Source organism: Hippocampus bargibanti, linkage group LG18 (genome assembly GCF_051943395.1).
Source record: "Hippocampus bargibanti isolate YZ-2025 linkage group LG18, ASM5194339v1, whole genome shotgun sequence".
In the NCBI taxonomy this organism is placed as follows: domain Eukaryota; kingdom Metazoa; phylum Chordata; class Actinopteri; order Syngnathiformes; family Syngnathidae; genus Hippocampus; species Hippocampus bargibanti.
The window spans coordinates 7,743,206-7,770,951 of NC_142751.1; the positions used below are offsets into that span (position 1 = coordinate 7,743,206).

The following is a 27,746-nucleotide window of genomic DNA, read 5'->3' on the forward strand; positions in this document are numbered from 1 at the left end:
TCCATGTGTAGCGAGTACTTTCCCAGACTCCCTAATCCCTTCCCGAGTCCTGAATACAAATGTGAACAAGGGGCACCACAAAGAACTCATTGTCAAGTGCCTTGGCATTTAACTCATTCACTGCCATTCACAAATTCATTCGGGAATTGAAAATATGACGTATAGTGCCATTGCCGAATTTGTTCGGGTTTTGTTTTTTTCATGCTTGGGTGCCAATAAATCGTTAGCCATGGCGTCTGTTATTGTTTTTTATTCTCCACAAAGGGCAACATTTCCCTTTTTTCTATGTTAGTGCTTTGTTCCAGTTAGCTTCAGCTGTTGTTAAAGCACTATATAAACCAATATGTAAACCCGACACCTCTCTTCTACCTTCTTCCCTTTCACTCTGCCTCTCTGAAATTAAATCCTGGTTTACCGATAACTTCCTCAAACTTAACAGTGAAAAAAACTGAAATTCTCCTCGTTGGTACCAAATACACCTTGAGCAAAGCTAAGTTTCTCTCTCACTATTGACAATTTGACCATTTCTCCGTCCCATCATGTCAAAAGCCTCGGTGTCATGCTTGACAGCAAACTATCTTTCCACTCCCATATAAATAACTTAACCCAATCTGCGTACTTCCACCTACGCAATATCAACCGTTTTCGCCCGTCTCTCACCCCTCACACCACTGTTATCCTCGTTCATTGTCTTGTTATCTCACGGATAGACTATTGCAATTCACTTCTCCTTGGTGTCCCTCAGAAATTCACAAACTTCAACTCATCCAGCATTCTTCCGCCTGGATCATCACCATAACCTCAACCACATCAACCCCGCCCTCCAAGGCTCTACTGGCTCCCGGTCAAAAATAGAATAAACTTTAAAGGACAACCGACATCTCCGGACAAGTTGTGTCCATAATTTGTAAAATGGCTTCAAATGACTTCTACTGAGCGTATTTTACAAAGATTTCACCACATATAGCTATATTTTACGTTTAAAGACTCGCGCCGAATATTCCGTTTTGGTCAGAAAACTTCGTGTTGATCCGTTTTGATGGTGAAATTAGAAGGAAAACACATAAATAACGCGATGGTGAATTATTGTGTGTTGTGCCAAGATTTCTACAGTGTATTTGATGTTCGCTTACAAAACGTCCCAGGAGACAATTTACACAGAGCTTTGTCTCCCTCTTCTGCCTTTTTTGGGGACTGTGAGTACTAAAGAGTTTGTCACTACATTTCTCTCCAGATGCATCAAAATTCTTTGATCGATTGCAAACATGTATGCTTTCCTCTTCAGAACTAGTTGAATCATATTCATAACTGGATGAGTAACAAGAAAGCATATTCTCCGAATCTGTAGCCATTGTTTTGATTCTCCAGCAAGGCAAGACATCTTGGGTGACACCACGAACAAGGGGGCGGGACCGTCTGAAACTGGCCACTTCCGGGTTCAATTTGAAGTAGTTTTTGGACACTTTAAGTCATTTTATTGGTGTTTTGCATTTGACTAAAAATATACTGCGTGTTTTGGGTATTTTAGATGCTATAAAATGTTTTTCTGATGTCAGTTAGGAAACAAAAAAGTACATTTAAAGCTAACCATAACCTTGCCCCATACCTATCTGACCTTCTTCAAATATATATTCCCTCTCGTTCCCTCAAATCCTAGTCCCCCCTCCACCTCTGTGTGCCCTCCCTTGCCCGTCTCAGCACGATTGGGGACAGAGCTTTCAGCTGCTCTGCCCCCAAACTCTGGAACTCACTTCCTCCCAACATTCATAACAGCGATTCTCTTCCCACCTTCAAATCCCCTCTCAAAACCCAGCTATTTAAAATTGCATTTTCTGTGTAGCTCTTTGTCTTGTTTCTATGTATAATTGTATTTTATTTATTGTATTCTATTTGCGTCATCAAATGGCAAGTATAGTTTTTGCTTTTTTGAATGTTGCTGTGCCGATGACCATTTTGTGTTTGGGAGCCTTTTACTGAACAAATTGCTTGTTCTGTAGCTACAAAAGGACATCAGTCTTCTTGTGCCAGTCCCAAGCCCAGATAAATACAGAAGGTTGTGTCAGGAAAGGCCAAAACAAACATGCGGATCAAACACTTAAAGATGGAGAACACTGATTTGCTGTGACAACCGACCCCTTGAAGGGAAAAGCCGAAAGGAAAAGAAGTGTATGAATGTCAGATACATTTGTAATTAATGCATTTTACAGCCTAAAAAACTTTAAATATTTGTTCACTGAGTGACCTACAGTGCTGTGGAACAAATATAAATTGAAGAGAAGGGCCAAAGACCAAAAAACAAACAAACAAGCAAACAAACAGGATATTTCCACTAGAGGTCACTCTTTCTCTGCATTAAAAGAAAAAGACTTGGGCTTTCAGGAAGAGAGATCAGCTTCAAATTGTCTGTGCTTTTTATTTCAGACTGGAGCAGTCTTGCTTTTTTATTAGGAGGCACTCTTCTGCATCCAACTGCAATGTGTTGAGAGAACACCAATACGTGCCTGTGTTAAAGACAGAGACACACAAAAATGCTAAAGGGATCAGAGAGAAGCAGTTGGGGAGGAGCATAGGAAATGATTCTACTTCCAACCGAGGCGAGGAAGATGACACTTCATGTTCCCCTGCCGAGAAGGGAAGAAAAGGCTCCTACTAGGCAGTGTGAACGTGGTCAGATGATGGGCACTTTTGCCACAAAGAGTGACGAAAAGTGAATTCAAACTTGGACAAAGCAGATTTCTCAGAAGGACCGTGATGGTAGGGGTGCTGACGAGCCCCTGGAATGTAGTCCGTTTTCTGGAAGTGTGCTCCAGCCTCCAGTGGCAGGTAATGGCCGAAGGAAGGATGGCCGAAGGAGAGCAAACCGAGCAGTGTCATTTGAGAAGCTGCATGGGTGTTGAAATGGGTGTATTTGCTTTGGGACCAAACAAACAAACAAACAAACAAACAAACAAACAAACAAACTTCACTATCAAGTTGCCAATACAACAAGATGTTGCGAGTAGGCCACTTCTGTACAAACACTGTCTCCAATGTGACTACTAATGACTCAAATATTTCACAGCCGCACTACCCCCAGCACGCGCGCACACACACGCGCGCACACGCATGCACACACACACACACACACACACACAAGTTATCATATTTTCCGGTGTACAAGGTGTATCGGAGTATAAGGTGCACCTCCAATACTGGTGCATTTTCAAATGTTTTCCATATATAAGACGCACCGGACTTTAAAGGACAACCAACGTCTCCGGACAAGTTGTGTCCATAATTTGTAAAATGGCTTCAAATGACTTATATTTTACGTTTTAAGACCTGCGCTGAATATTCAGGAAGTCGTGTTTTTGAGTTGGTGACGAGTCCGTACGTGACATCACTAAAGGAACGCCCCTGACCGAAAAAAAGACACATTGTACCAGTCCTTCCATCACGTCAATGTATTTTGCTGTACTTGTTTGGTTTGAAAACCTTGTGTTGCACCCAAAAGCCGCCAGAAGAGGGCGCCCAAGCTCCATGGAAGTAATTTATCAGCCTGTGGAAACGGGCTGATTCATTCCTCACAGGAGCTGGTCGGCATTTTTCTGCCTCTTTTCTGGGACGCTACATTGCTGTCCAGATGCCTCAAAATGACACGGAAGGACTTCTTTAATGGATTGCAAACATGTATGCTTTCCTCTTCAGAACTATTTGAATCATATTCATAACTGGATGTGTAACAAGAAAGCATATTCTCCAAATCTGAAGCCATTGTTTTGATTCTTCAGCAATCCAAGACATCTTGGCGTGACGTCACGAACTGGGGGCGGGACTTTCTGAAAATGCCCAATTCGCAGCTCAATTTTTTGCAGATTTTGGACACAGTCATTTTTATTGGTGTTTTGCATTTGAATAAAATATCATACTGCGTGTTTTGGGTATTTTAGATGCTATAAAACATTTTTCTGATGTCAGTTAAGAAACAAAAAAGTGACGTCGGTTGTCCTTTATGGCTTCAATGAATGAAAAAAAGGGTTTCCAAATATAATATATAAATACAGATAAATTTTCAAAATATAAGGGACACCACATTATAAGGCACTAGAGTAAATGCTGGGGTTACGCACGACTTCTTCTACAGGCGGAAATTGAGTTAGTGGCTGCTGACAGTAGTTGAGACCTGCTGTGGCTCAATATTACTTTAGGTAGAAAGTGCACCTGCATCCAAGGTGCAGGGTCATCTTTTGAAGAAAATCAAGGCTTTTGGGTGTGGATTATATACCAGAAAATATGTTAAATGTTCTACCATTAGATGGAAGACTGAAGGCTACTGTAAAAAATGACTTGTCTACTCCTTGTGACATTCTTTTTAAGAGATGCTATTTATATGGATAGGTTGAAAATTAATACACTTTTTTGCAAGTTATTAGTAGCTAGTAGCTAGTAATCCTATGTTGCCTAAGCAGGCTATTGTATGAACGATCCAAACTGAACTTCACCCCACCATATCGGTTTAATGAAGGATTTAACTGTTTTATGATAATCACTTCTTTTACTCCCCTCTCAAACCATCTATGTTCTTTTGCTAAGATTTTAACCTCATTGTCGTCAACTGAGTGGTTGCTAGCTTTTTGGTGCATATGGATCGTTACAATAGCCTGCTTAGGCAACATAGGATTAGTAATACTGATGAGGTGATACCGGTGGAAGTGGGGCAATCAGGCCAGTCGTTAGTCAGGACAATAGGAACAATCAGTGGAGCTGCAGGGAGTAGTCCTCTGCTCCCCCCAACCTGAGAGCAGGGGCCTGTCATAGCACAGTCCGGCGCCGCCATGTCTGGACAGTAGGCAGTAGGCATATATATAGGGCCTAAACTACTAGTAAGACTTTAGTTTGCTGACAAAGTTTCTTGGATAAGAAGCGAAACGTCCGACACCTTCAAAGAAGTACTGATGACGGCTGAACCTTTTTATCGATACCACTCCTGTACGACTGAGAGCTTACACAGACGCTGTATTGTATTGCTTATGTAGTCCTAAAACTTAATATTCAGAGGGTCCTGCAATTTGAGTGAAAATGAATGACACTATTTTGCACATCTGGCAGCGAATGAGTTAACGTGTTTTCCCGCCCATCCTATCTGATAACATTCCTATACTTGTGTTTTATGTTTAACAATAATAAAGACATTCTTCCTTGTTCAATGTCAATGTCAAATGTTGAGTGATGTCATATTTTTGATGAGACGTTAATCACAGAGAGGTCGCAAGGGGCTCCACCTGCCCGCAGGTGACAAATATTAACCACACTTCCAACCCTCTGATGGAGAGTTTGCATTTCCCTTGTGATGGTGTGTGTGTGCATGTGTGTGTTTTCTCTCTAGGTAGTCCAGTCTCCTCTCACATTCCAAAAACAAAAAGGGTTCTTCACTATAATAGCTCAGCGGTCACATTCATTTTGAAGGTTTTCCAACTTCTGCGTATTTACCTACTTCATGGCTGTTTTGGTAGCCGCATGTTGTTTCAAAACCAGTAAGTCTTTTAGATATGGGTCACCGGAAAATGTATGGATAAAAAAATCTGGATAAAGTCTCTAATTCGTATATGGGTATAATAACCAACAGTGTAAATGCAGCCTAAGGCAAACGCCATCTCCAGATGTGCCATATCTTGCTACATCTTCTTTGCGACGGGAAAACAATCCCTATTCTTCCAAGGATTTGATCGCTTTTAAAAGATAAGCGGTAGACACAGTCGCTGCGAGGAGATTATCATAATTGTGTCTCGGCATAAGGAAGTCATCAGCCATCTCGCAATCGTCTCTCCCCAGTCAACCAAAAGCATGGAAAAATGAAATAAAACAAAGCGCAAAATAGCCGTGGCACAACATGCCGCCAATTTCAACGGCTGCCTTGCTGCCTGGATTCAAGAATGAATGGCATAATTAGCTGGTGTGTCAAAGAAAGGCACACAACAAAAAAAGAAAAGGGAATAAAAACAGCAGTAAAAGTTGAGCGAAGAGTTCATCATGAGTTTATGTTTGCCATGTTTCCAGACAATTAGCTGATTGTATTTTTTTTAATATTCACATAACTTTGATCATTTGTAAATATGGAAATGTCACCCTGACCCCACTCAAATTGTGTGGAGGTTTGAGATACCACAGTAATTTTCCAAAAAACATTTACAAAAAAATAACACAACTCTGAACATTACTATTTTTCAGTCATCAGTGAAAGTTGAGTGAAGAGTGAGTTGAATAATTTCATTTATACAAATGTCATGCTTTGCAGCCACCTTGTGGACATTTGTTTTTCAATTTAAGGTTTCTTGAATTGGAATCTGGTGCGGCAACACAAATGACTGTGTTTTCTTTTCTTTTTCCCCCAAGATTACACTAGTACACAGCAAATCACATCCCTCCTCCGAGATGTACATAAAAATGGCACGCAATGTAAATATGCCTTCTTTATGCTTCCACATTGTCAGCCACCTACCACTTTTTGCACATTGTGGATATGAACGACGGCATTAGCATAGAGATTGCCGCTTTCGAATACAGAGTGAGGAAGAGAGCGGAGGGGGCATACATGGCAGCTAGCTATGCAGCTAATTGGAAAGCTTTTTTTTAAATATATATATTTTGCTGTCTCATGTTTATATTATAAAGAAAACAAAATCAATCTATCGCTTGGACAGCAGTCATATCAAATCTGCCTTCCCTGAGCAGGCAGACATATAAGCCATGGTTTAGTTTCTGTTTAAGTGGGCCAAAAGCTTGGAGCAATTGCAAGCAGCGAGGGAATTGGCATTTACGTTGCTGATCTAGCAGCTCGTAATTCTACGCCACATCTCAGTAGTTTTTCCTTGCTTTTAACTCATTTGCTGCCATTCCCGAATTTATTGGGGAATTGTAGTGACGTGGAACGGCGTTCCCAAATTTGTTCAGGTTTTGTTTTTCCTAGCGAGGGTTACGATAAAGCGCTGGTAAGACCACTGGCAATGATTTTCCCTTCCACGAGGGGGCAGCATTTGCCTTTTGTGAAGGCAAATGAATTTGTCAGAAAAATACAAACAGGCAATGATTCCCAGCAAGCCTTTGCACCAATTAGTGCTTGGGCGCTAATCATAATAAGGACTTGTTTCATTAGTGAAACCAACATCCCATTACTCATTTACAACTTGCATTAAAATCCCTTCAGAAACTTCCTTCCTCCGTCACCCACCAACCATTGTTGTGAGGCCAATCTGTTTTATCAATGAGCAATTAGGAATGGTCACAAGGCACATTACGGTACAATTAGCTGTCATTATGTTATCTGTCAAACTGTCAATCAATATCAAACGACCTACCGCGATCCAATCGCAAAATAAAAAGTCATTTGCCATTTTGGACCTGCGGAGTTTGATGAATACTAAATGCCGCCAACTTTCAAATAGTAGTGTGAAAGTGAAAGGGAAGAAAACGAAAAAAAAAGAAAAAAAAGTAAAGGTTGGAAAAGTAGGATGAAAGGACAGAGACAGATAGCAGACCGGAGGGGGAAGTGAAATTACAAACACAGCCACTGCGAAGTTCACTGCCTCCCCGGGAGTTCATTAGTCAATACGAAAACCATTTCAACTCTAATTCCCGCATTTTTAGCCCAAGACCAAAAACGACTCCTCACAGGATTTTTTTTTAATTCATTAAAACCAAGCAGGCGGGTGAAGGCATCTATCAATGCCACGCATTGTTAGCTGCCTCCTGTGAGGCAACTCCATTGAATGTGGAGGCTTTGATGCCTGATGCTGAATATTCTCATTCGTCACCCTGCGGTCCGTAGCTGGCTCGACTGACAGCTCAGTAAGGTGATTTTAGTCATGCACACCGGCTTTTTTGGGATGGTGTTACTTACAATAAAGGAATGCTCTGTGAGACAGTGGACGTGTACAAAACGACTGGAAACATGGCAGCTCCGGGGCGTCAAAAAGGACAATTATTGGCCAAATGGGCCGGACCGGTAAAATCATGGTCGATCACTGAAACATTTGCCATCAATAAAGATCTCCGGTCCCAAAGATGAGCATTTTTGGCTGGTGAATATGTCCTCATAATCAACTTTTTTTTAATTGTCAACCTTAAAAATATTGACGATGGACCAAAAAGCTTAACCTTTGAGTCAAAGGTCACCAGCTAGCCAATATCCATCCATCCAAATCCACCGAACCACTTTATCATATAAATTTCCTCCTTATTTCCAAAGGAAAGCAAACCAAAGGATGAAAACGAGTACCCGGAGAAAACTCACACAGGCTCTGGCAGAACATGCAAACTTCACACAGGGAGGCCGGAGATGGAATCGAACACGATGCCTCGACATTGCGAGATCAATGTGCTAATCACTCAACAACTTCTCCCGTGCAAGAGTTTCTTGATATAAATTCAGGCCTGTAATCCCTTTCCAAATAGTCTCTTTACATTCTGAAATAGTCTCGCCTTAAACTTTCAGTTTATTTATGTATTTATTTTTGAATTGCTGTTTCATTTTCGACTACGCCCTTATCAGAGCTTTCTTTTTTCCCTATGGTGCAGCTGGCTGCGAATTCGCAGTAAGCCTCTTTGGCAACAGCTGTTATTATGCCAGGGTTGCTTTAGGCGCCGCCTCGCCTCATACGATCTGTTGACCAGGGAACAGACGCCTGGGGAACAAACACAAACTCACGCAAGGACAGGCAGTCCAGCAAGCTACCTACAGCCTTGAAATTACTGCTGTCCATTGAGGGCTACTCTCCGATAAGAAAAATAAAATAAATCCCAATTTTACTGTCTTCCCTCGCAGTAGCTAACTGGTTAGCACATTTCTGTTTAATTGTAATGGTCAGGAAGTCCAATTTGGACTATGGCCTTCTTCCTGTCAGCTTCTGGACAAAACTAAGTACGGTTTTGTGATTCCAGAAATGTAGGCCGAGACAAAGTACGAACACAAAAATATGTATTTATAGAAAATTGCGATGACAAAGTACGAACAAAAACTACTGGCCACAAGTAGCCAGAAGTAAAAGTGCAGGAACAAAAGCGCTTGCGAAAGACAAGGTACGAGGAAACACCAAGTACTGTATAGCCAAACTGAATGTCAAAAATGCAAAGCCAAAGCTCAAAAGAATTAATAAAAAATAAAAATACAAACAATCTACAGTATGAATGACGAGAGTGACGCTGGATGGTCTGGAGAGATCTAGAAAACAACACTTGAAGCACTACAGTGAACAAGGTAAATACTATGACAAGGGACTTGGCCATTTAAAAAGTATTGCAGACTTGATTGGTAAATGCCAAACATGAGCGCCTGTTGGAGGGGAACACCCTTAACTCCAGCTGGGGATCAGAAAAAAAACAAGCAGACAGACATGGGGTTTACTTCCAAATTCTAAAACCAAATGCGCTGGCTTTACTGAAGACATGACGCACGACGACTCGCTAAAGTTTGCGGTGCGTTGATTTGGGGGCGAGAAATCTTGTCTTAAGGATACACATTTATCCTATGACACGCAGCTCTCCCACATATCCTTTATGTTGCTCAGTAGAGGGACCAAAAAGGCATAAGGGTGCATGTGGCGAAGCTATGTCCCCTGTCGATTGTATAAAAATGCAAAAATCCGCTTCAATGTGCCCACAGTGGCCTTTCGACAATTTATTGAGCGAGACAACACCCAAACACAGTGTTTTATTTGCAGAAAATATGTTATAAAATGGCAACTACAAATAATTCCTACGTTCGCTCAGCATAATTGTCACATTGCAAGTCTTATTGCGTTTAGGGTGTAATGGAATTGCTCTCAACCGGAACATTTACATTAACACGTGCAACTTTATCACACCCCCGAAATACGCCATCCGCGAGAAATGGTAATGTTTTGTCATTCCATAACTGCAAAAATTCATTCCCAGGGCTTGCTCGCAAGTCGTCTAGAGAGATCAATTTGAGACAAAAATGTATGCAATGGAATCATTCCAGTTTCTTTTCTTTCTATTGTTTTAATAATATAGTGCTGTACTTGGGAAGCTATGACAGTAATAGGATTCATCAACATCATCTAATATTTCACCTTGCGGTTCCAAAGGCCTCTATGCTCATGTGAGAAAGAGCCAAAAAGTGGAAGTTGAAGGCTGCGGGATATGACTCCCGTCTGCATATCAAAGCGGGAAAAGACTGCTAGGTGGGGAGGGGGTAATCGGTGAATAATAAACTGCATTTACATCACACTGGAGAAAAAAAAAGTTTCCTAAATGACATCAGAAATATGTTTTATAGCATCTAAAATACCCAAAACATGCAGGCTGATATTTTTAGTCAAACGCAAAACACCAATAAAAATGACTTAAAGTTAATTTACAACAGATTATTTTCTTAACGACAGTGGCTTCTTGGGTGTTCAATTAGTTTACATGTTTCGGCGTATACTTCCGCCTTCGTCAGAGTGTCACGGACAACATCCTTGATGGTGTATCATGGGGGATTCAACACAAAAGTTGAGTGGGAACCGGTCCTAAAGATCCGTGTTTAACTCATTCACTGCTAGACGATGTGACCAGCGCTTTATCCCCCACACGAAAAACCAAAACCATAAGAAATTCAGGAATGCTGCTCCACGTGAATAAGTTTAGAGTTGTGAATTTGTCCAAAATTACAATCGATGTGACAATTGAAATGATTTCTACAAACAACTTATATAAAATAACTTGTCTCTTTTCCTTCGCACGCTGAAGTCTATACGAAGGTCTAGCTCCTCTTGAAGGACAAACATTGTGTTGGACTTTTAAATCACTTCACAGCCTTGACATTTGTCTAAAATCACTACTTATGATAACTGCAGTCATTCATACTGTTATTTTTAACCCAGTAGTTTTTTCCAGACAAAAGTACTGGGACTGGCAACGAGCACTCAACGAATACCACATCTTCATCACGGCTCAAATAATCATATCGGAAGTAACAGAAACCAAAATGGCTGCTGTGATTGCAGCAATTCCACTCTGGTACTGGAAGTGGCGGAAAAGCACATTTCAAAAGCGGTTAACAGCTACCAAGCGGCTTTGAGGGGACAGTCTAAGGGAAAATGAATTTTTAATTGATTGGATACAAATGGCCATCGAGTGCTTGGCCACCCAATGACGTGTGAAATTACAAGTAAATCAATTCCACTGACACGTCTATGTTCCTGTACATGCGGCAAAGACTGTGTAACTTTCCTAACCACATACGCTTAGTAAGCCTTGACATAGAAATGTCATCTCTCAGTTGAGATGTATCACATTTACCTTGTTCCTTCACACCAATCTACAAGTTTTCAATGAAAAAAAAACCTCTGGCGCCCTTTGAGTCCATTTTTAGGGAACTTCAGGAGTATGAAATAATAAATAAATGAATAAATAAATAAATACAGGTAACATCCGACTTAGGACCAGCTCGACTTACGACCACACATACTTATGACCACGACCTCTGTACCCTATTTTTTAAATTTTAATTCTATGTCTGGCACCGCAACGCACTAGCAGGCCGGCAACGAGTACCACCATTTTGGCCAGCCATCCAACATCTTACTCTCGCACAGCATTCGACCGTGTGATGGCACCAGAGGGGGGAGTTTGTGAGTCATTTAGCCTCAGAGTCTATTCAACATTTTGAATGTACTTCGACTTATGACCGTTTGGTCGGAACGGAACTGAATCATAAGTCGGATGTTACCTGTACATAAACACATACATAAATACATACATGAATAAATAAACAAACAAACAAACAAACAAACAAATAGCAAAAGAACAAACTTAGAAATAAATAAATAAATAAATACACAAATAATGCATAAATAAATAAATACATAAATAAATGCATACATACATACATACATGCATACATACATACATACAATAAATACAAAAAAATACAATAAAATAAATAAATACATACATATAAATAGTTAAATAAATAAATAAATAAAATAAATAAATAAATAGATAAATAAATGGAAACAAACAAATAAACACAAATAAATAAGGTGAACCACAAATAACACAGTGGGTTATTCGACCCATGAATTGTGGGAAAATAAATTCCCTTTCGGACAGTTCATGAGACAAAGTTGAACATCTAAGCACCATGAATGTTTCAAACAATCATACGGTTAGATGACAGACTGACCGGTAAGCCTGAGGGTGCGTTTAGTCAAGCACAACTATCAAGGCGTGTGAGGGGGGAGACCCGGGTGGGCAATCAAGCTGTGTCCTTGAGAAGCATCAATGCAGTGTGCATGCAAATGAGTAGGTCGAAGGCAATCAGAAGGAATGTGTGATACAGGGCCAGCATACTTTTGCGTTGCTACTCTTATCAACATTTCGGTTGTGTGATAACAAGAACACTTGTTATTAACCCGCCTCCTCTTGGAGGAGGAATATGACCTGTTTTACAGTGGATCTGCCAAGAAGGGAAAAAAGTCTCAATGCTAAATCATGATGAGTCTCTCGCACACTTGTAACTCAAGACAAGAAGTGTTGTGCACACAAGCGAGAGCACAAAATTCCTCGTGGCAAGAACTATTGTGAGACGAGTGGCATTTCTCCCGGGCATACATAAACTGATAAAGGTTGCCGTTGCTTCCCGATTACGTCTCTTCGGAGACAAAAGGAATAAACAGCAAATATGTGAAGCACGGCTCATGAGGGGATCCTATATTCAATATACACGTGAGGCTGGCAAAAAATAAGACCGCTGAGGTCTTTCAAAATGCAGCTTGACAAAACTGTGCGTCGAAAGTCTTTATAAGATACAACCACTAATGGAGTTTGAGAACAAAGCAGCACAACATATTTTAAACGGCTGTGCCCTCAAGTGACTCAAGCAAAACTTTGATTCACTGCATTTTCAAGAAAGACACTTATGAAGAAATGTCCACTGTGGAGACTGCCTGTTTTGAGTCACAGTCCAATGCGGAGATTGACATGCCACTTTTTTTTTTTTTTTGGGGGGGGGATACATTTAGAAAATTAGTTAAGTAATCTGTGTGGGCTCTCAGTTGTAAAGGAGTGGCCCATAAACTGTCAGAGGTTTCGTTCCTCATCTGAAGAGCTTCTTCGGTCGTTATTACGTAGTTTAGTCATGCTAATGAGGTGATACCAGGGCTAATTGGGCAATCAAAGCCAGGAATAGTACATTAAAGGTAATCAGCAAAAGAAGTAATCAGATTAGCAACAGGGAGTAGTCTAATGCTCATCCAACCTGAGAGCAAGGACCTATCAGGGCAGAGGTCTGACACTGCCATTGTTGTCCATTAGGGATATATATAGGGCCAGGGTTACCGGCACAACTTGAATTCGTTGACAAAGCTCTTCGGATGAGTAGCGAAACGTCCGACACCTTCAAATAAGTACAGATGATGGCTGAAGAAACCTTTTCATAGTTGAAGTACAGTTTAAAAAAACAGCATTCTCCCACCTCAGAAGGATTTTGACGCCATTCTTGCATGAGAAGGTGAAATAAGTAATAATACAAGTCACTGAGTGTAGCCACAAACACAGCAAGGCTTGTTTTGACACTTATTAAAGCACAGCTTCTTCTACAGGGGGAAATGGAGTCGGTGGCTGCTGAGAGTAGTTGCGAGACCTGTTGTGGCTTACTTCACATATAAGGCGCAGGAGCATCTTTTGAAGAAAATGAAGAGTTTTGGGTGCACCTTATACACCGGAAAATACGGTATATGTAAATTACATTTGTATGAAGATGCGGTGTAATTACCGAAAGGTCATCTGAAAGATTCGTCCCAGGTTGACTTGTTGGCTTTTGTTGTTGTATCCATGCAGCATTTCGCCGAACAAGGTCACGTTGAACTGGATGCCCTGCCGCGGACATTTGGGACCCTCGCAGTTTTCAGATTGCAGCAAGCACGAGCGCCCATCTGCCGCCAGTTTGTACTCCTGCACACACCTGTAGACGTGATGGAGGGGGTTAAAGATTTTCCACTATGACACATTGTGTTATCTGGCGGATACAATGATGAGATAACAATATTTAACAGAATAAAATGTTTCTTCAGCCGTCATCTGGACTTCTGTGAACGTGTCAGATGTTTCGCTCCTCATCCGAAGAGCTTTGTCAGCGAACTAAAGTGCTGGTAACTCAGGCCCTTATCTCCCTAATGGACAGGGGTGGCGGTGCCAGACCTCAGCCCTGATAATTCCCTCCACTAAGGTTGGGGGAGCAGTAGACTACTCCCTTTGTCTGTCTGATTACCTCTAATGTTTTATGCCTGGCTCTGATTGCCTCATAAAGTCTGGTATCACCTCATTAGCACGACTAAGCCTATGTGGTAACGGCCTAAGTAGTCTGTTGTAAGCTCGGTCTGAATTAAACCTTTTCATCAATGGACCACTCCTGTATGACTGAAAGCCTACACAAAAATAATTAATAGACTTAAAACCATCTCGTGTTTCATGACTGTGCCTCCGTTCGGATATAAAAGGAGCTAATGTGCTGTGACATCATCCCTAAAGTGAAGATCGGCACGAGGAGGATGAGAATATCCTACACCTGTCAATTCTTGACTTTTTGCCGAGCAGGTTTTACTGGATGAGTTATGCAAATGGGCCAGATGGCATTCACCACAGTCCTCAGAAACTGTCTGAACGATGATATCCAATTAAAGGGCTTTTTTTCTACCAAGTTCATTATCAATCGCATCTCTATTACCGTCTATATCTCTAATATGTGGCATTTACATCACCCCCCGGCATCGATTCATTCTACCTGGCGAATAGAGCAACTGTCAACATCAAAAATGACCGCATCGTGACAAAATCAAAATTGTGTGTTGCAGTGAGATGATGGTACTTGTACATGGATTGCTATGATCAAAGGGGGGTGTTCTGGAAATGTGACGTGTAATTACTTGTCGGTATCACTACGACTTAGCACAATTGACAGAAGGCAAATCACACCTTGAAGTGGTTGCCGTCATGTACGTGACACTCCTGTTTATATGAACATGTACAATTTAGAGTCTTGAATTTCGAATCGGGTTCAGGGATTGTTGGAGGGAAACCCACGCGAGTTTAAAGTTGAAACAAGCAAAATCGTCCCCATGAGGCACATGGATAAATCAAAAGAGTATGCATGTCTCGGTTATTGGAGCTATGCAGCTACGCCAAAAGTCAATGGTACTCATTTTTAAAAGATTATTTTTTACACATCTGCGAAAGTATTTTATTTAGTGACCAATCCAGGGAGTTGTCTGCCCATCACCTGAAGCCAACCGAGAGAGGCCTCCGCTGTTAGCAACCCCGGTCAAGATACATGATATTGAAAATGAACGAGAGAGGTACTTGAAGCCAGTATCAACATTTTTAACTCATTCACTGCCAGACAATGTGCAAAAATGTGTCCACTCCAGTGCCAGGTTGTTTGTCATTTTCACTCAAATTGCAGGACCCAGTGAATATTGAGTTTTAGGGTGACATCTACATTGAATGCAGTGTAAGAAACCTTGGACCAGCTGCTTTCATCAGGAAAAAAAAAAAGAGTTCATTCCCAAGTTATATGGGTCTGGAGTTATCTGAGGTTGAAATGGCTGTGGTGTGGCTGTTCAAAAGGCAAATGCTGCCCTTCGTGGGAGAAAAAAATATATTGGCACAGGTCTGATCAGCGCATTATCAGCACCCCAATAAAAAAACAAAACCCGAAAAAATTCGGGACTGCCGCTCCACATCATGCTTTTCAATTCCTGATTAAATTCCCAAATGGCAGTGAATGAGTGAAAAAATATTTTTGGCATAGTTGAATCACTGAGTGATTTTATTTTCTCACCCGCAGTACATAAGCACATTGCTGGAGCCGGGCTCGTCGTCAAGGGGCACAAGTTGCTGGTGACACAACTGCTCGCAACCTCCGTTAAAGCCATCCGTGCAGTCGATGCCCCTTGAGTAGTCATAGCAACCGGAGCCGTCCTTCATTGGCCTCAGACCAATTGGACACTACATGGGAGAGACACACAGGCCAAGAAGAGGAGGAGGAGAAGGAGGAGGAGAAAGAAGGAAGAAGGGCGATAAGGGAAACAGAAGAAGCGAGGAAGGCACATGGGTCAGCATATGCATTTTAATCAGGCGCCACTGAGGAGGCGCAGGTAGCGGCCGAGATCAGAGTGGAGGAGTGAGCAGCAGCGGATGTCAAGAGAAAGAATATCAAAGAAGTGAAAAGTAGAAAAAAAAACTTCGGCATCTGCCTTTTCCCACGTGAAGGACGCTTATGTCATAAGATTCAATGATTTATTTTTCTTTGATTTATATTATCAGAAATGTTTTCATCAAGCAAATTTGCTGGATCAAAAAAAGAACTATTCTTGAATGAGAATGTGTTTTGACTAAGAATTAATTGTCATGTCAGGGAGACGCAATTTAAATCTGCACATAAATCATCGAACCAATCATGAACAATTTTCCCTTCAATCAGAATTAGCAAAACACGGATTCCTGAATGGCCCTGAACGATGATCCCGAGCGAGCGTTGTGTGCTCTGTCTTCAGAGTGAATATTTCACCTCCGGCTACTGTCTAGGTAAATCATAACTCTGAAGCCTGTTTAATATTAATACTGGTAAATCCTCTCGTATGGTCTACATCGCATAGCACTGAAATGCATATTTCACAATTGTAACATGAAATGTAACAATAGCTAATCAGAAAACAACCATAACTCATTCACCGGTGGTATCCACCACCAAAAGGCAAATGCTGCCCCCTTGTGGGAGGAAAACAAACATGGCCAGAGGTTTGACCAGTGGTTTATCGGCACCCCAGCAAGAAAAATCAAAACCCCGAAATTCAGGAATGGCGCTCCACGTCATGCTTTTCAATTTCCAAATAAAATCGGGAATGACAGTAAATGAGTTCAGTTTTGCTGTTGTCGGAAACAAAGTTGGTTGGTTGGTTCTTCGTTGTGTTTCTCAGCAGCAGCCTCGACATGCGGTGTGGGGGTGGAGATTCAGAATATTTAGTTTGATGGATCATAATTTGTGTGGAAGGTTGCCTTGGTCATCTGCAGAACACCTCCACAACTTCTTCTCGTCATGTGAGGGTTTCCTCACATTCGAAAAACCAGTTGTTTCAAAGCAAACGCCAAACATCCACCTAGTACCGACGAGCTGACTTTGAAAGCTCAAACAATGATGATGATCAAACATGGTGAGAGCAGAGCTGTAATCATTTTATAGTTTTCATCTTAGTTACTTTTCATTTCACTAGGACTCATTTTTTTTAATGATGTCAGTTGTAAGTCGTTTTTAGGGCAGTTCATTTAATTTAAAATCCATGCAGGCATACGGAGACCATGAAAACTCCACACAGGAAGGAGCTGGCTGGAATTGAAGCGCACAACTCTGTGCTGCGAGGCAGATGTGGCAAACTAATGGTGTCGTCCGGATAGGCACCATTAAAAACAAAAAAAAAATGCTGATGTCAGGCGGTGTATATGAACAATTCCAGATCGATGGTCATAAGGGATCTTGCGCCTTTTCACTTGACTTTGGGAACAGGCAAACAATACAGCGGACTGGTCGCCAGTCACTCACACGGCGCATACAAACAAAGACCGGTATTCACATTTCACACTGTCACTGAGCAGGAACTGAAGTCAGACTCGTGAAGGACGAGCATCATTTTAAATCTTACATATGTGACCTCCAATTTGTCTAGAGCACATGTGTCAAAGTCAAGGCCCGCGGGCCAAATCCGGCCCGCCACATCATTTTTTTCGGCCCGCGAAAGCAAATCAAACTTGTTAAATTCCATGATGACTGCTAAAATCTGAGTCAAAATTTCATATTTTTGGATGTCAACCACAATAAAAGTCATTATTCTTGACTTCAGATTTGAAAACGAGTTATTCATTAATTTGCTGTGTGCTCTATATGTAATATAGAAGGGATTTAAACATTCTAATGGGTTCCCCAAATTCATAACGGCCCTCGAAAGGAAACCATAACTACAATGTGGCCCGCGGCAAAAAATGACTTTGACACCCCTGGTCTAGAGCCTGTCCCGCGCCAGCGCACACGAAGTCACATGGAGAAACCTTTTGGAACACATTTTACATGATATCAGGATTTCAACATCTATTTGGAAAATGAAAAAAGGGAAGAGAGCATCGGATCAGTTTTGTGCATTTCACAAAGGTAATATCAAGTTGAGTCCAGTGAGAATGGAGTCCTTCATCACGATGGGCTGTGCAATTTCACGATCGGCATGTGGGTTTTCGGAAGTGAATAAAATGAGTAAAAGTGAGTAATCGTCCTGGCTGTCTCACAAGATTTTCTGCAGACGAGTGCAAAAGGGATAAAAGAACCCCACCCCAACCCCCCCAATCCTAGGTATTGTAATCTGTTCACTTGCAGCAACTGAACTCAAGCAGAATAGAGAGAAGTGGTAACATTTCTCACACAAATATTACAACACAGCCATCAACTCATTCACTCCCATCCCTAAATGTATTTGAGAATTGAAAATGTGACGAGGAGAGCCATTCCCGAATTTGTTTGAGTCTTGGTTTTTCTTGCAGGGGATGCAGATAAAGCGCTGCTCAGACCTCTGGCAACGTTTTTTTCCCTTCCACAGGGGTGGGGGGGGGGGATAACATCTCAGATAACATCAGACGTATAACTTAAGAATCAACTCTTCTTTTCCTAAAACTCAATATTCCGCGGGTCTTGGAATTTAAGAGAAAATGACAAAATCCCTGGCACTGGAATGGGCACATTTTGCACATTATCTGGCAGTGAATGTGTTAATTGAGAGGTTATAAGACCAGCATTGAATAATCTACTGCATACATTTGGTCTTTGAATGAAAAGACTGATTTTTAAAATGTCTTGTGTTCAAATTGCCTCCAAGAGCGCCAACCCAAACATCAAATGTGAAATTAAAGAAACCAGTACATTTTTGCAAATGTGTCCGTGAGCAAACAGTTCTGCATCTCCGCCAAACTTGACTTTAAATGCTCCACCACGTATGTTGTCATCAAGCAAACTTGGAACGTTGTTTACTATGCGCGCACCCTCTCGCAGGGCAATTACAAATGAGACATTCACTACACCGATAATTACCAGCGAAGTGATGTTTGACTCCAGAGTACACTTGAGGAGATTTAAAACACACACACACACGGCACTAATTAACTATCAAAATATGGAGCAATCAAAGCAAATCATGCGTTAAAAAACAACCGAATACGCACAGCGGATCCACTCCAACCAAAGCTGAGACACCATTGCTGCTCCCTGTCAACGCCAGGAGAGAATTTGTATAAATCTCTGAGCTAATTTTGTTTTTAAATCATTGACTAATTCTTTTTTTGAATCGAGAGATGGTGTCAATCTACGGACAACTCTGCTTTGGACAATGTTGACAAAAGTCAGTATCCCCTTGAAGCTCTAACACCTTGTCCCACTCACAATTGCGGCAGCCCTGGTTCATCTCATTGACTATCTATAACATAGTGTAGCATATAGCTGTAAGGAATCGTATGTGGGCTCAAGCATTTCCCAAAGTCTTCTTTGCGATTCATACAGATTAAATTAAGACATGGCAGCTATTAAAATTAGACGAGGGTGGCAGACAGGAAGTCTCAACCCGGGGCTTGATTGCCCAAAATGGTGCTAGTTAATGCTTCCAATTTCGGCTCGGTGTGAAAGCACTCTTCAAAAGCTAATGGTGCGAGTGCTGCTCTGAAAGAGAGAAATTATTTTTAGCTTTTTCTCAAGCTTTGGGGACGGTACATATTTTCTAAAAGCAACATTGGATTTCAATGAGATTTAAAAAAAACACCACTTTGTCAGCTTTCTCACTTATCTAAAAGGGCAGACTTCATCTTCGTGTCTGTGGTTGTGGGAGTGACAATGACCAATCGTCTTAGAAAGGGGACAAGGTAATAAGAACAATCGGGGCCTATGTACACTTAGCTAATGGCTCCATTGTGCAATCACCCACACCCCACCACCTCTTCATTGTGTGCCCTGAGGAGAGTGACCGTGGTTTAAATAACGTCTCAGCTGCCCTTCTGTTCTCTCCATTGGTGACAACATAACAAATGAGGACTGAAGGTTGCTTTGTCCCGCAACTACATCAGACTGTAGCTTACCTTGATGGCCAAAGGTATTTAAAAGCCGCTTTCTCAGAAAGGCGGATAGAAAGCAAACAAAGAGCAAAAGCCACTTTTCTTGTTATATAGAGAAAGACAACATGCACTAAAATATGCCAAGGTTTTAGGCACATCTGCGCAATGTAATGAGATCCGGCACAAGAGCTCCAGAAAAGGAGGGAAAATGCATTCACAAGAAAAAAAAGGTTTAATTGACATTTAAACTGAATATATGTCAATGTGCTATTTAACGACTAATTTGAACAAATGGCAAGCAGCACTTCCCAAAATTGCATAATCACTGACTGTTGAAATGAACCTAGATTAGAGAGTGCTGATATTCAAAAATAGTATATTAGTCCAAAATAACAAGTGTCAGGGAATGTTTATTTACTCAAGGACAGATTACAACAGAATCTAACCTATCATGGCAACCCCATTCCCAATCGTTCACTAAAAGGCATGACTATTTTTCGGAACATCACAACGTCATTCTGAATACACATTCACTGCCAGACGATGTGCAAAAATGTGTCCACTCCAGTGGCAGGGTTTTTGTCATTTCACTTAAATTCCAGGAGCCATAGAATATTACGTTTTTTGACTACATAACATTCAATCCAGCATTAGAAACCTGAGACTCTCTTCTTTCATCAGAAAAAAAGTGTTAATTCCTAAATTATACGGTTCTGGAGTTATATGAGCTTCAAATGGGGGTGGCTGTTCAAAAGTCGAACACTACCCCCTCGTGGGAGGGAAAAACATTGAAAGAGGTCTGACCAGCGCTTTGTTACTACCCCACCACAAGAAAAAAACAAAACCCGAAAAAAAATGTGAATATTGCTCCACGTCATGTTTTTCAAATCTCGAAAAAAGTCCATGAATGGCAGAGAATGAGTTACAAAATATTTTGGGCGTAGTTGAATCACTGGGTGATTTTATTTTCTCACCCGCAGCACATGAGCTACATAAACATTCACCACAGCGTTAGAAACCTTAGACTCGCTTCTTTCATCAGACAAAAAGAGTTAATTTCTAGGTTATTTGGGTCTGGAGTTATCTGAGCTTGAAATGGGAAAGGCTGTACAAAATACAATACATACACATTGTGATTTATATCAGAATCAGAATCAGAATAATCAGAATCATCTTTATTGCCAAGTATGTAGGACACCCAAGGAATTTGTTTCCGGTATATATATATATATATATATATATATATATATATATATATATATATATATATATATATATATATATATATATATATATATATATATATATATAATGTATTGATTTTTAAAAAAAGCTAAAGCTGTCACAAAGCGCTAACTTGGAAAGAATGCTGCCCCCTCGTGGAAGGTAAAAACATTGCAAGGTATCTGACCAGCGCTTTACCGGCAAACCCGGAAGAAAAAAAAGTCTGAACAATTTCGGGAATGCCACTCTACGTCACACTTTTCAAGTGCTTAATAAATTTGGGAATGGCTGTGAATTAGTTAAAATGCTCTGATAGTGTTTCTGAAAAAAATAGACTCAATGTTTACACTTTTGAAATATTCAAAACTGCCATGTAAATACACATGCTATGACACAGCCTTTTTTCCCCAACAAAACATCTATTCCGTGGTCGTGGGTGTGTTGGAGCCTATCCCAGCGGTTTTCGGGCAGGAAAATCCTCAAACTGGTTGCCAGTCAATCGCATAGCACATGGACGAACATCCATTTGCACTGACAGTCACATCAGACGACGATTTTGAGTGTTCCATTTATCTGAATTGATTCATTTCCCACAGTTGGCTGTCGTCAAATTTGCAGCATTTGACTAAAGGTGCAAATGCAAAGAGATAATATAATTTACTTTTCTTTTTAATCAAACCTGTGAATTCCAAAAAGGTAGCAAGGGGAAAATGAGATGTGCAGTGCAGCAGCACAGTCATAAACACACTGAAGCTGTCAGGATGCACGAGGGATTATGGGTAATAGGTGATGACAAAACTTCTCATGAGAGAGGATTCGCAATTTATCCTCCCCGCTGAGTCTTTATGCAAACCGGATGAAGCTACACACTTGCCATTCTCTGCGTGGACCTTTTACTCTTGGATGTACAGTTTGAATACTGGGGAGTAGAAGTGCTGCAAAATGAGATCGGAGACAGCCAAATTCCCTAAAAACAGGTCAAAATGATGGATCGGGATCCACAGCTAAACAACTGTAGCTAAGCTGTCCCATAAGGTACGGCAGTACAGCAACTGATGGGGCGGGGGGGAGTACCATTAAATATCACACCATCTGCTTTGGGATCCGAATCTTGTAGCAGAAGGACAGCGGTGACAGATGAATACGGCATAAACAAAACATGAGCCCAACTACACAGTGGTGTTAAAAAAAGTAGCCTACCAAGGCATGATAACTAAATTCATATTTTTACTACTACAGTAAAGTCTCGTTATATCGATATTCAAGGGAGTCTGAAAAAATATCGATATAACCGGGACTATCGATATAACCGGGACTATCGATATATCCGACCCTGTTTGCATGTAATTTTCTCCGTGCGTGCATAGAAATAGTATCGATATAACCGGGACTATCGATATATCCGATATCGATATTGTTGGGTTATTTTACGAGGAAGTTCAAAATGTAAACAAAGATTACAGAGCGATGTTTAGAGATGTTTGTATGGCGAATTACCCTAACAGGTAGAGAAAAGGAGTCAAAACATATCAGGAGAGCACTCACTAACTGCGGGTACCCTCAGTGGTCATTCAACAAATGTCAGAAAGAGAGAATAGGGAATTAAACCAATAATTCTCAAGATACAAAAAGGAGAGGAGTAGCAGTACGGTACATTGCAGGAGTTTCTGAAAAATTACAAAGAGTCATTTGGCAACATAAAATTCCTACTTATTTCAAACCGATAAACACGTTAAGGCAAAAATTAGTGCATCCAAAAGATAGGCTACCAAATGAAAAACGAAGTAATGTAGTTTATTCCATACATTGTAAGAATGAAAATTGTAAAGAGCAGTACATTGGGGAGACTCAACAAATTCTCAAAAAAAGACTTTACCAACATCGCAGGGATAATATAAGTGGACCTCAATCGGCAGTACATTTGCACCTAAAAGCTAGCAACCACTCATTTGACGACAATGAGGTTAAAATCTTAGCGAAAGAACATAGATGGTTTGAAAGGGGGGTAAAAGAAGCGATTCTTATAAAACAACAAAATCCTTCATTAAACCGGTCTGGTGGGGTGAGGTTCAATTTGGATCGTTCATACAATAGCCTGCTTAGGCAAAACAGGTTAGGCAACTTTCGTAATGCTGATGAGGGTCGTTATGCTGATGAGGTGATACCGGTGGGAGTGGGAGTGGGAGTAATAGGCCAGTCGTTAGTCAGGAATGTAGGAACAATCAGTGGGGCCACAGGGAGGGGTCCTCTGCCCCCCCAACCTGAGAGTAGGGACCTATCATAGCTGTGTCCGGCGCCACCATGTCTGGACATTAGGGATATATAAATAGGGCCTATACGACCAGTCAGACTTTAGTTCGCTGACGAAGCCTCTTGGATAGGAGGCGAAACGTCCGAAACCTTCACTTTTGTACAGATGACGGCTGAAGAAACCTTCTCATCGATGGACCACTCCTGTACGACTGAGAGCTTACACAGACGTACCCTAACAGATATAACGAGACTTTACTGTATTTGCAAAGACAACAATTCCAGCAACAACCATCTCTATGAGAGTTTAACAAAAATAGCATGCATAACTCTCCGGCATCAGCAGAAAGAGCTACCTAACAGACTACAGATTCAACTTAGCATGCGGATGCAACATTGTATTATTGAAAAAAAACAGGGCAAATCCAGGGGGAGCCCCATCTCCTTCCCTCACTCTGTATTTGATATAAAGTATGTCTCCAAGTCAATTATTATTTATTTTGCTTGTTCGCTCTTAAAGTATTAAACAATTGAAAACATGAGGCAAATTTCAACCAAGGATATCTTTTATCAACAATGTACTGTCCAGCCATCCAACCATTCATCCATCCATCCAACAATCCATCCATCCACCCCACCCAATTAATGAACCCAACCTATCCATCCATCCATCCATCAATCCATCCATCCATTAATCTCCATCCTTCCACACATCTCTATATCCATCCTTCCCAACCCATATTTCAACCCACCCACCCATCTACCCAATTCATCAATCCAACACACCCATCCATCCATGCAAATCCATGCATCCACCCCACCAACCAACACAAATCCATCCATCCAAACCCACCCACCTATCCATCCACCCACCCATCCATCCATAATGTAAATTGGCTTTGGTGTTGATTAAAAAAAGAATGGTGAAGGTCAATAAGCAATTACGTCTTGAATGCTAAGAATCTGTTTACCAAGCCTGAAAAAGTACACCATCTTCAACAAGAATGAAATGCCTTGAAAACTTCTGTGCCAACTCCAACCAGAATTTGATTCCCTGCAAATGGATTCCAAATGCCTTAAGTGCTGCGGACAGCCTTGAAGGACTCCCATAATGGATTTCAAGCCCAGTCCGCGCTGTATCACAGCTCTGCACAGCTCATACACGGTTTGATGAGAGTGGTTGAAATAACACCCACGGAAATGAATTTGTGGAAAATGTGAGAAAGAAGGGGGGGGGGGGGTGGAATAATAATACAGTATCTATCTGATTTTGAGTTAATCCTTGAAGATGGAAGGATTTTTCTTTTTTTTCTTCTTTTTATTCACCTTGCCGAGGTATGTCCTTTTGTCTGCTTGTATTTAACCGTAACCTTTCAAAACTCTGTGAACTTGAGATTGGAACCTGACAGTGTTAAGTATTTAATGCTTTTCTTCCATTCCTGAATTATGTTTGTAGAGAGCTGTCAATCATCTGAACCTGTAACCTCATGTTTTCACCGTGTTTGTTATGTCTGCCAGAGGCTCCCTGCCGGTCCTTAAGATCTGTGATTCAGATGCATGTTGACAATGAAGGTCTAACTTTCTCCATCAATCCATGACTTGCTATTTCAGGTTTGCCCCACATACCCTTCAAAGGCTACCTCCAACTTTAAGCGACGGTAATTGCAACATAAGCACGTTAAATCCAAGGACGGGTCGTCAGTCAATCCAAGGGCAATTGTGAACCACCACCACCATGATTGTACCAAACTATTTTAGTGAGCTAGCAGTCAGGAGCTAAATCACAAAGGCACAGGGACAAATATAGGAGTTCTAAGTTTTCTTGTACTAGCTGTCTGTGGAAAACAACACCGTGTAAACATCACATATTTTTTTAGACTTGAAATGGTCACGATAATAGGCATGTGAAAATTGTTGCATGCTTACCATGCAGCCAGATGAATCCAACTGTCGGTCTGACACGCACTTGAAATTCTTCTTGCAACCGCCGTTGTCTTTGGAGCAGTCACGGACAGGCCCAAAAGATGCCAGCAAGTCCTCAACGGTCTCAAAATATGTGGACATCATAGCTTCATCCCTAGAATATTTTTTTTAAAGGAGGAGAAAAAAAACAATCAGATGCTTTGTTTTCTAAGCATGAATGACAAATGATTCACCAGCTAAACATAACCATCACGTCCGGATAGCGCTTTCTGATAACCTTGCAGTTGTCTGTGTAATTAAGATATGTGTCATGCACCCTTGTTTAATGAAAAAAAAGTTTTTTTTTTTTTCTGAGAGTTATAATAAGCAATGCAATCACAAAGAAAGTGGCCCACACACTCGTCAGTCAGGTGTCTATTGAAATGACAACACAGCCATCTGTCTTGGCACATCTCTTGACTGATACTCATAAGAGGGAGCACATAACTCCTACTCTGGTATCCATTCACTTGCTCCTCATACGTTTAAAACATATTTTTTCAAGGTATAATATATATAGGGCCATAGCTACCAGCAAAATTTTTGTTCGCTGACGACAACGTCCGACACCTTCAAAGAAGTACAGATGACGGCTGAAGAAACCTTTTCATCAATGGACCACTCCTGTACGACTGAGAGCTTACACAGACATTTTTTCAAGACCCTATTATTTGTTTTCAAATATTTCGCCGTACCTCTCCTTGCCCATCCGCCCCTACACATTTTCCATGTGCCTCAGGTCTGTTGACCAGACATTGGAAGTACCAAGAACTAAACGGAGGCTCAGAGAGGATTAAGCCTTTTCCGTTGCTGGTCCCTCTCTCTGGAATGACCGGTCATAGAACATTCATTCATTTTAAACAAACCAAACAATGCGGTCTGCAACTTGCTGTGATAGTTTTGATCGTTAGGTTTATTGAAACAGCTGAAAAGGAGCAGAGACCGCACATATGCTCACTCAATGTAACTAGGACGGAAGCGTCAATTTTTTTCTCAAGAGGCTACATTGCTAACCGCTGCCGCGCTGTGCTTGCCAGGTGAAACAGTCTCCAGGAACAAACGGAAGAACCAATGACACCGACAGTTTTTTTTTTTTGTTGGTAAATTATCCGCGAGAAAACATCAGTGACTGTCAGGCTCTACTTGAGTATTCTCCACAACTGTCCGTATGCTCGGTCATCGCCGGGTTCCTCTCAGACTGGACGACAAAGTTCGCGACCACTGTATGTTTCATGTTTTAAAGAAACAGCAAGTAATTGTGCAACAGAGACCTTTGGGTGTCCGTAGAGTGACTTGACTATAAACATCTACAACCTCGTAAATGATGGCGAGACGGGCATATTGCTGAGTCAGAAATATTTCACGGTCTTCTGTCGTATTTCTTTACTGATTCATTTGTCCAAAGCGGTGAAGCCATAAAAGGAAATATCCTCTGCTTGTCAACATATTTGCTTCAAAAGAGTTTGCAAACTTACAGTTTGGCAAACTATAGTATGATGAGTAATTACAACAAGACAGTGGTGGGAAGTCACTGAATATAAATATTGTACCTCAATGCTGTAATGGAGTATTTTTCTCTACATTTGAATCAAACATGCAAAGCCTGAATTCAATCTTCAACTACTCTCCAATTTTCACCCATAACATCTCATTACTTTCAGACATGCACTCTGTCCACCCCAAACCTCAACTGTATGTGCTGTTTCAAAAAAACAAAACAAAAAAAAAAACTAGAAGCAGGAAGGGTGCATCCTGCAAAGTTATGTTTTCAAACTCTTTTGTGTCCTTAATCCTGTACACATAGTGCAATTCATGATTTACTTGCATTTATTTTTACAAAATGACCTAAAAACCTCTTGCTACTTTTCTGGGTTGGTTTATGCATATAGCACAGTAAACAAATAATTTATGATAAACCAACACAGCAACGGGCATGCATCCTCAGCATTTGTTGCTATTCCAACTTGTCATTTTTGTGTAGCTTCTCAATCCTTGCAAATTCAAAAAGCCTGTATGTGACATCAATTCTTTCTGCCAGTACCTTCAAGTGCTGACAAATGACTCCTTAATATAGAGGAAAAACGCAGGGTAGGGAAGGTGCGGCAGGCCAACAAATAATGATTTTGGCTCCGCTGTGAGGCGCATGCTAATGGTATTTCTGCATAGTGAGTCGAAGAGAGATGCATTTCAAG

General features: G+C 41.0%; 1 protein-coding gene across 5 annotated transcripts in view; it reads right to left on the reverse strand.

Annotated features, from left to right (window-relative positions):
- The window catches only part of astn2 (astrotactin 2), a 287,375-nt gene that overhangs the window by 63,498 nt on the left and 196,131 nt on the right, over positions 1 to 27,746 (reverse strand). For all 5 annotated transcript variants that reach the window (XM_089020242.1, XM_089020241.1, XM_089020239.1 and 2 more), the window contains 3 exons: positions 25,519 to 25,669; positions 15,821 to 15,987; positions 13,757 to 13,945 (listed from right to left, as the gene is read on the reverse strand). In XM_089020242.1, the coding sequence (XP_088876368.1) occupies positions 13,757 to 13,945; positions 15,821 to 15,987; positions 25,519 to 25,669 (507 nt within the window). The remainder of the gene's footprint in view (positions 1 to 13,756; positions 13,946 to 15,820; positions 15,988 to 25,518; positions 25,670 to 27,746) is intronic.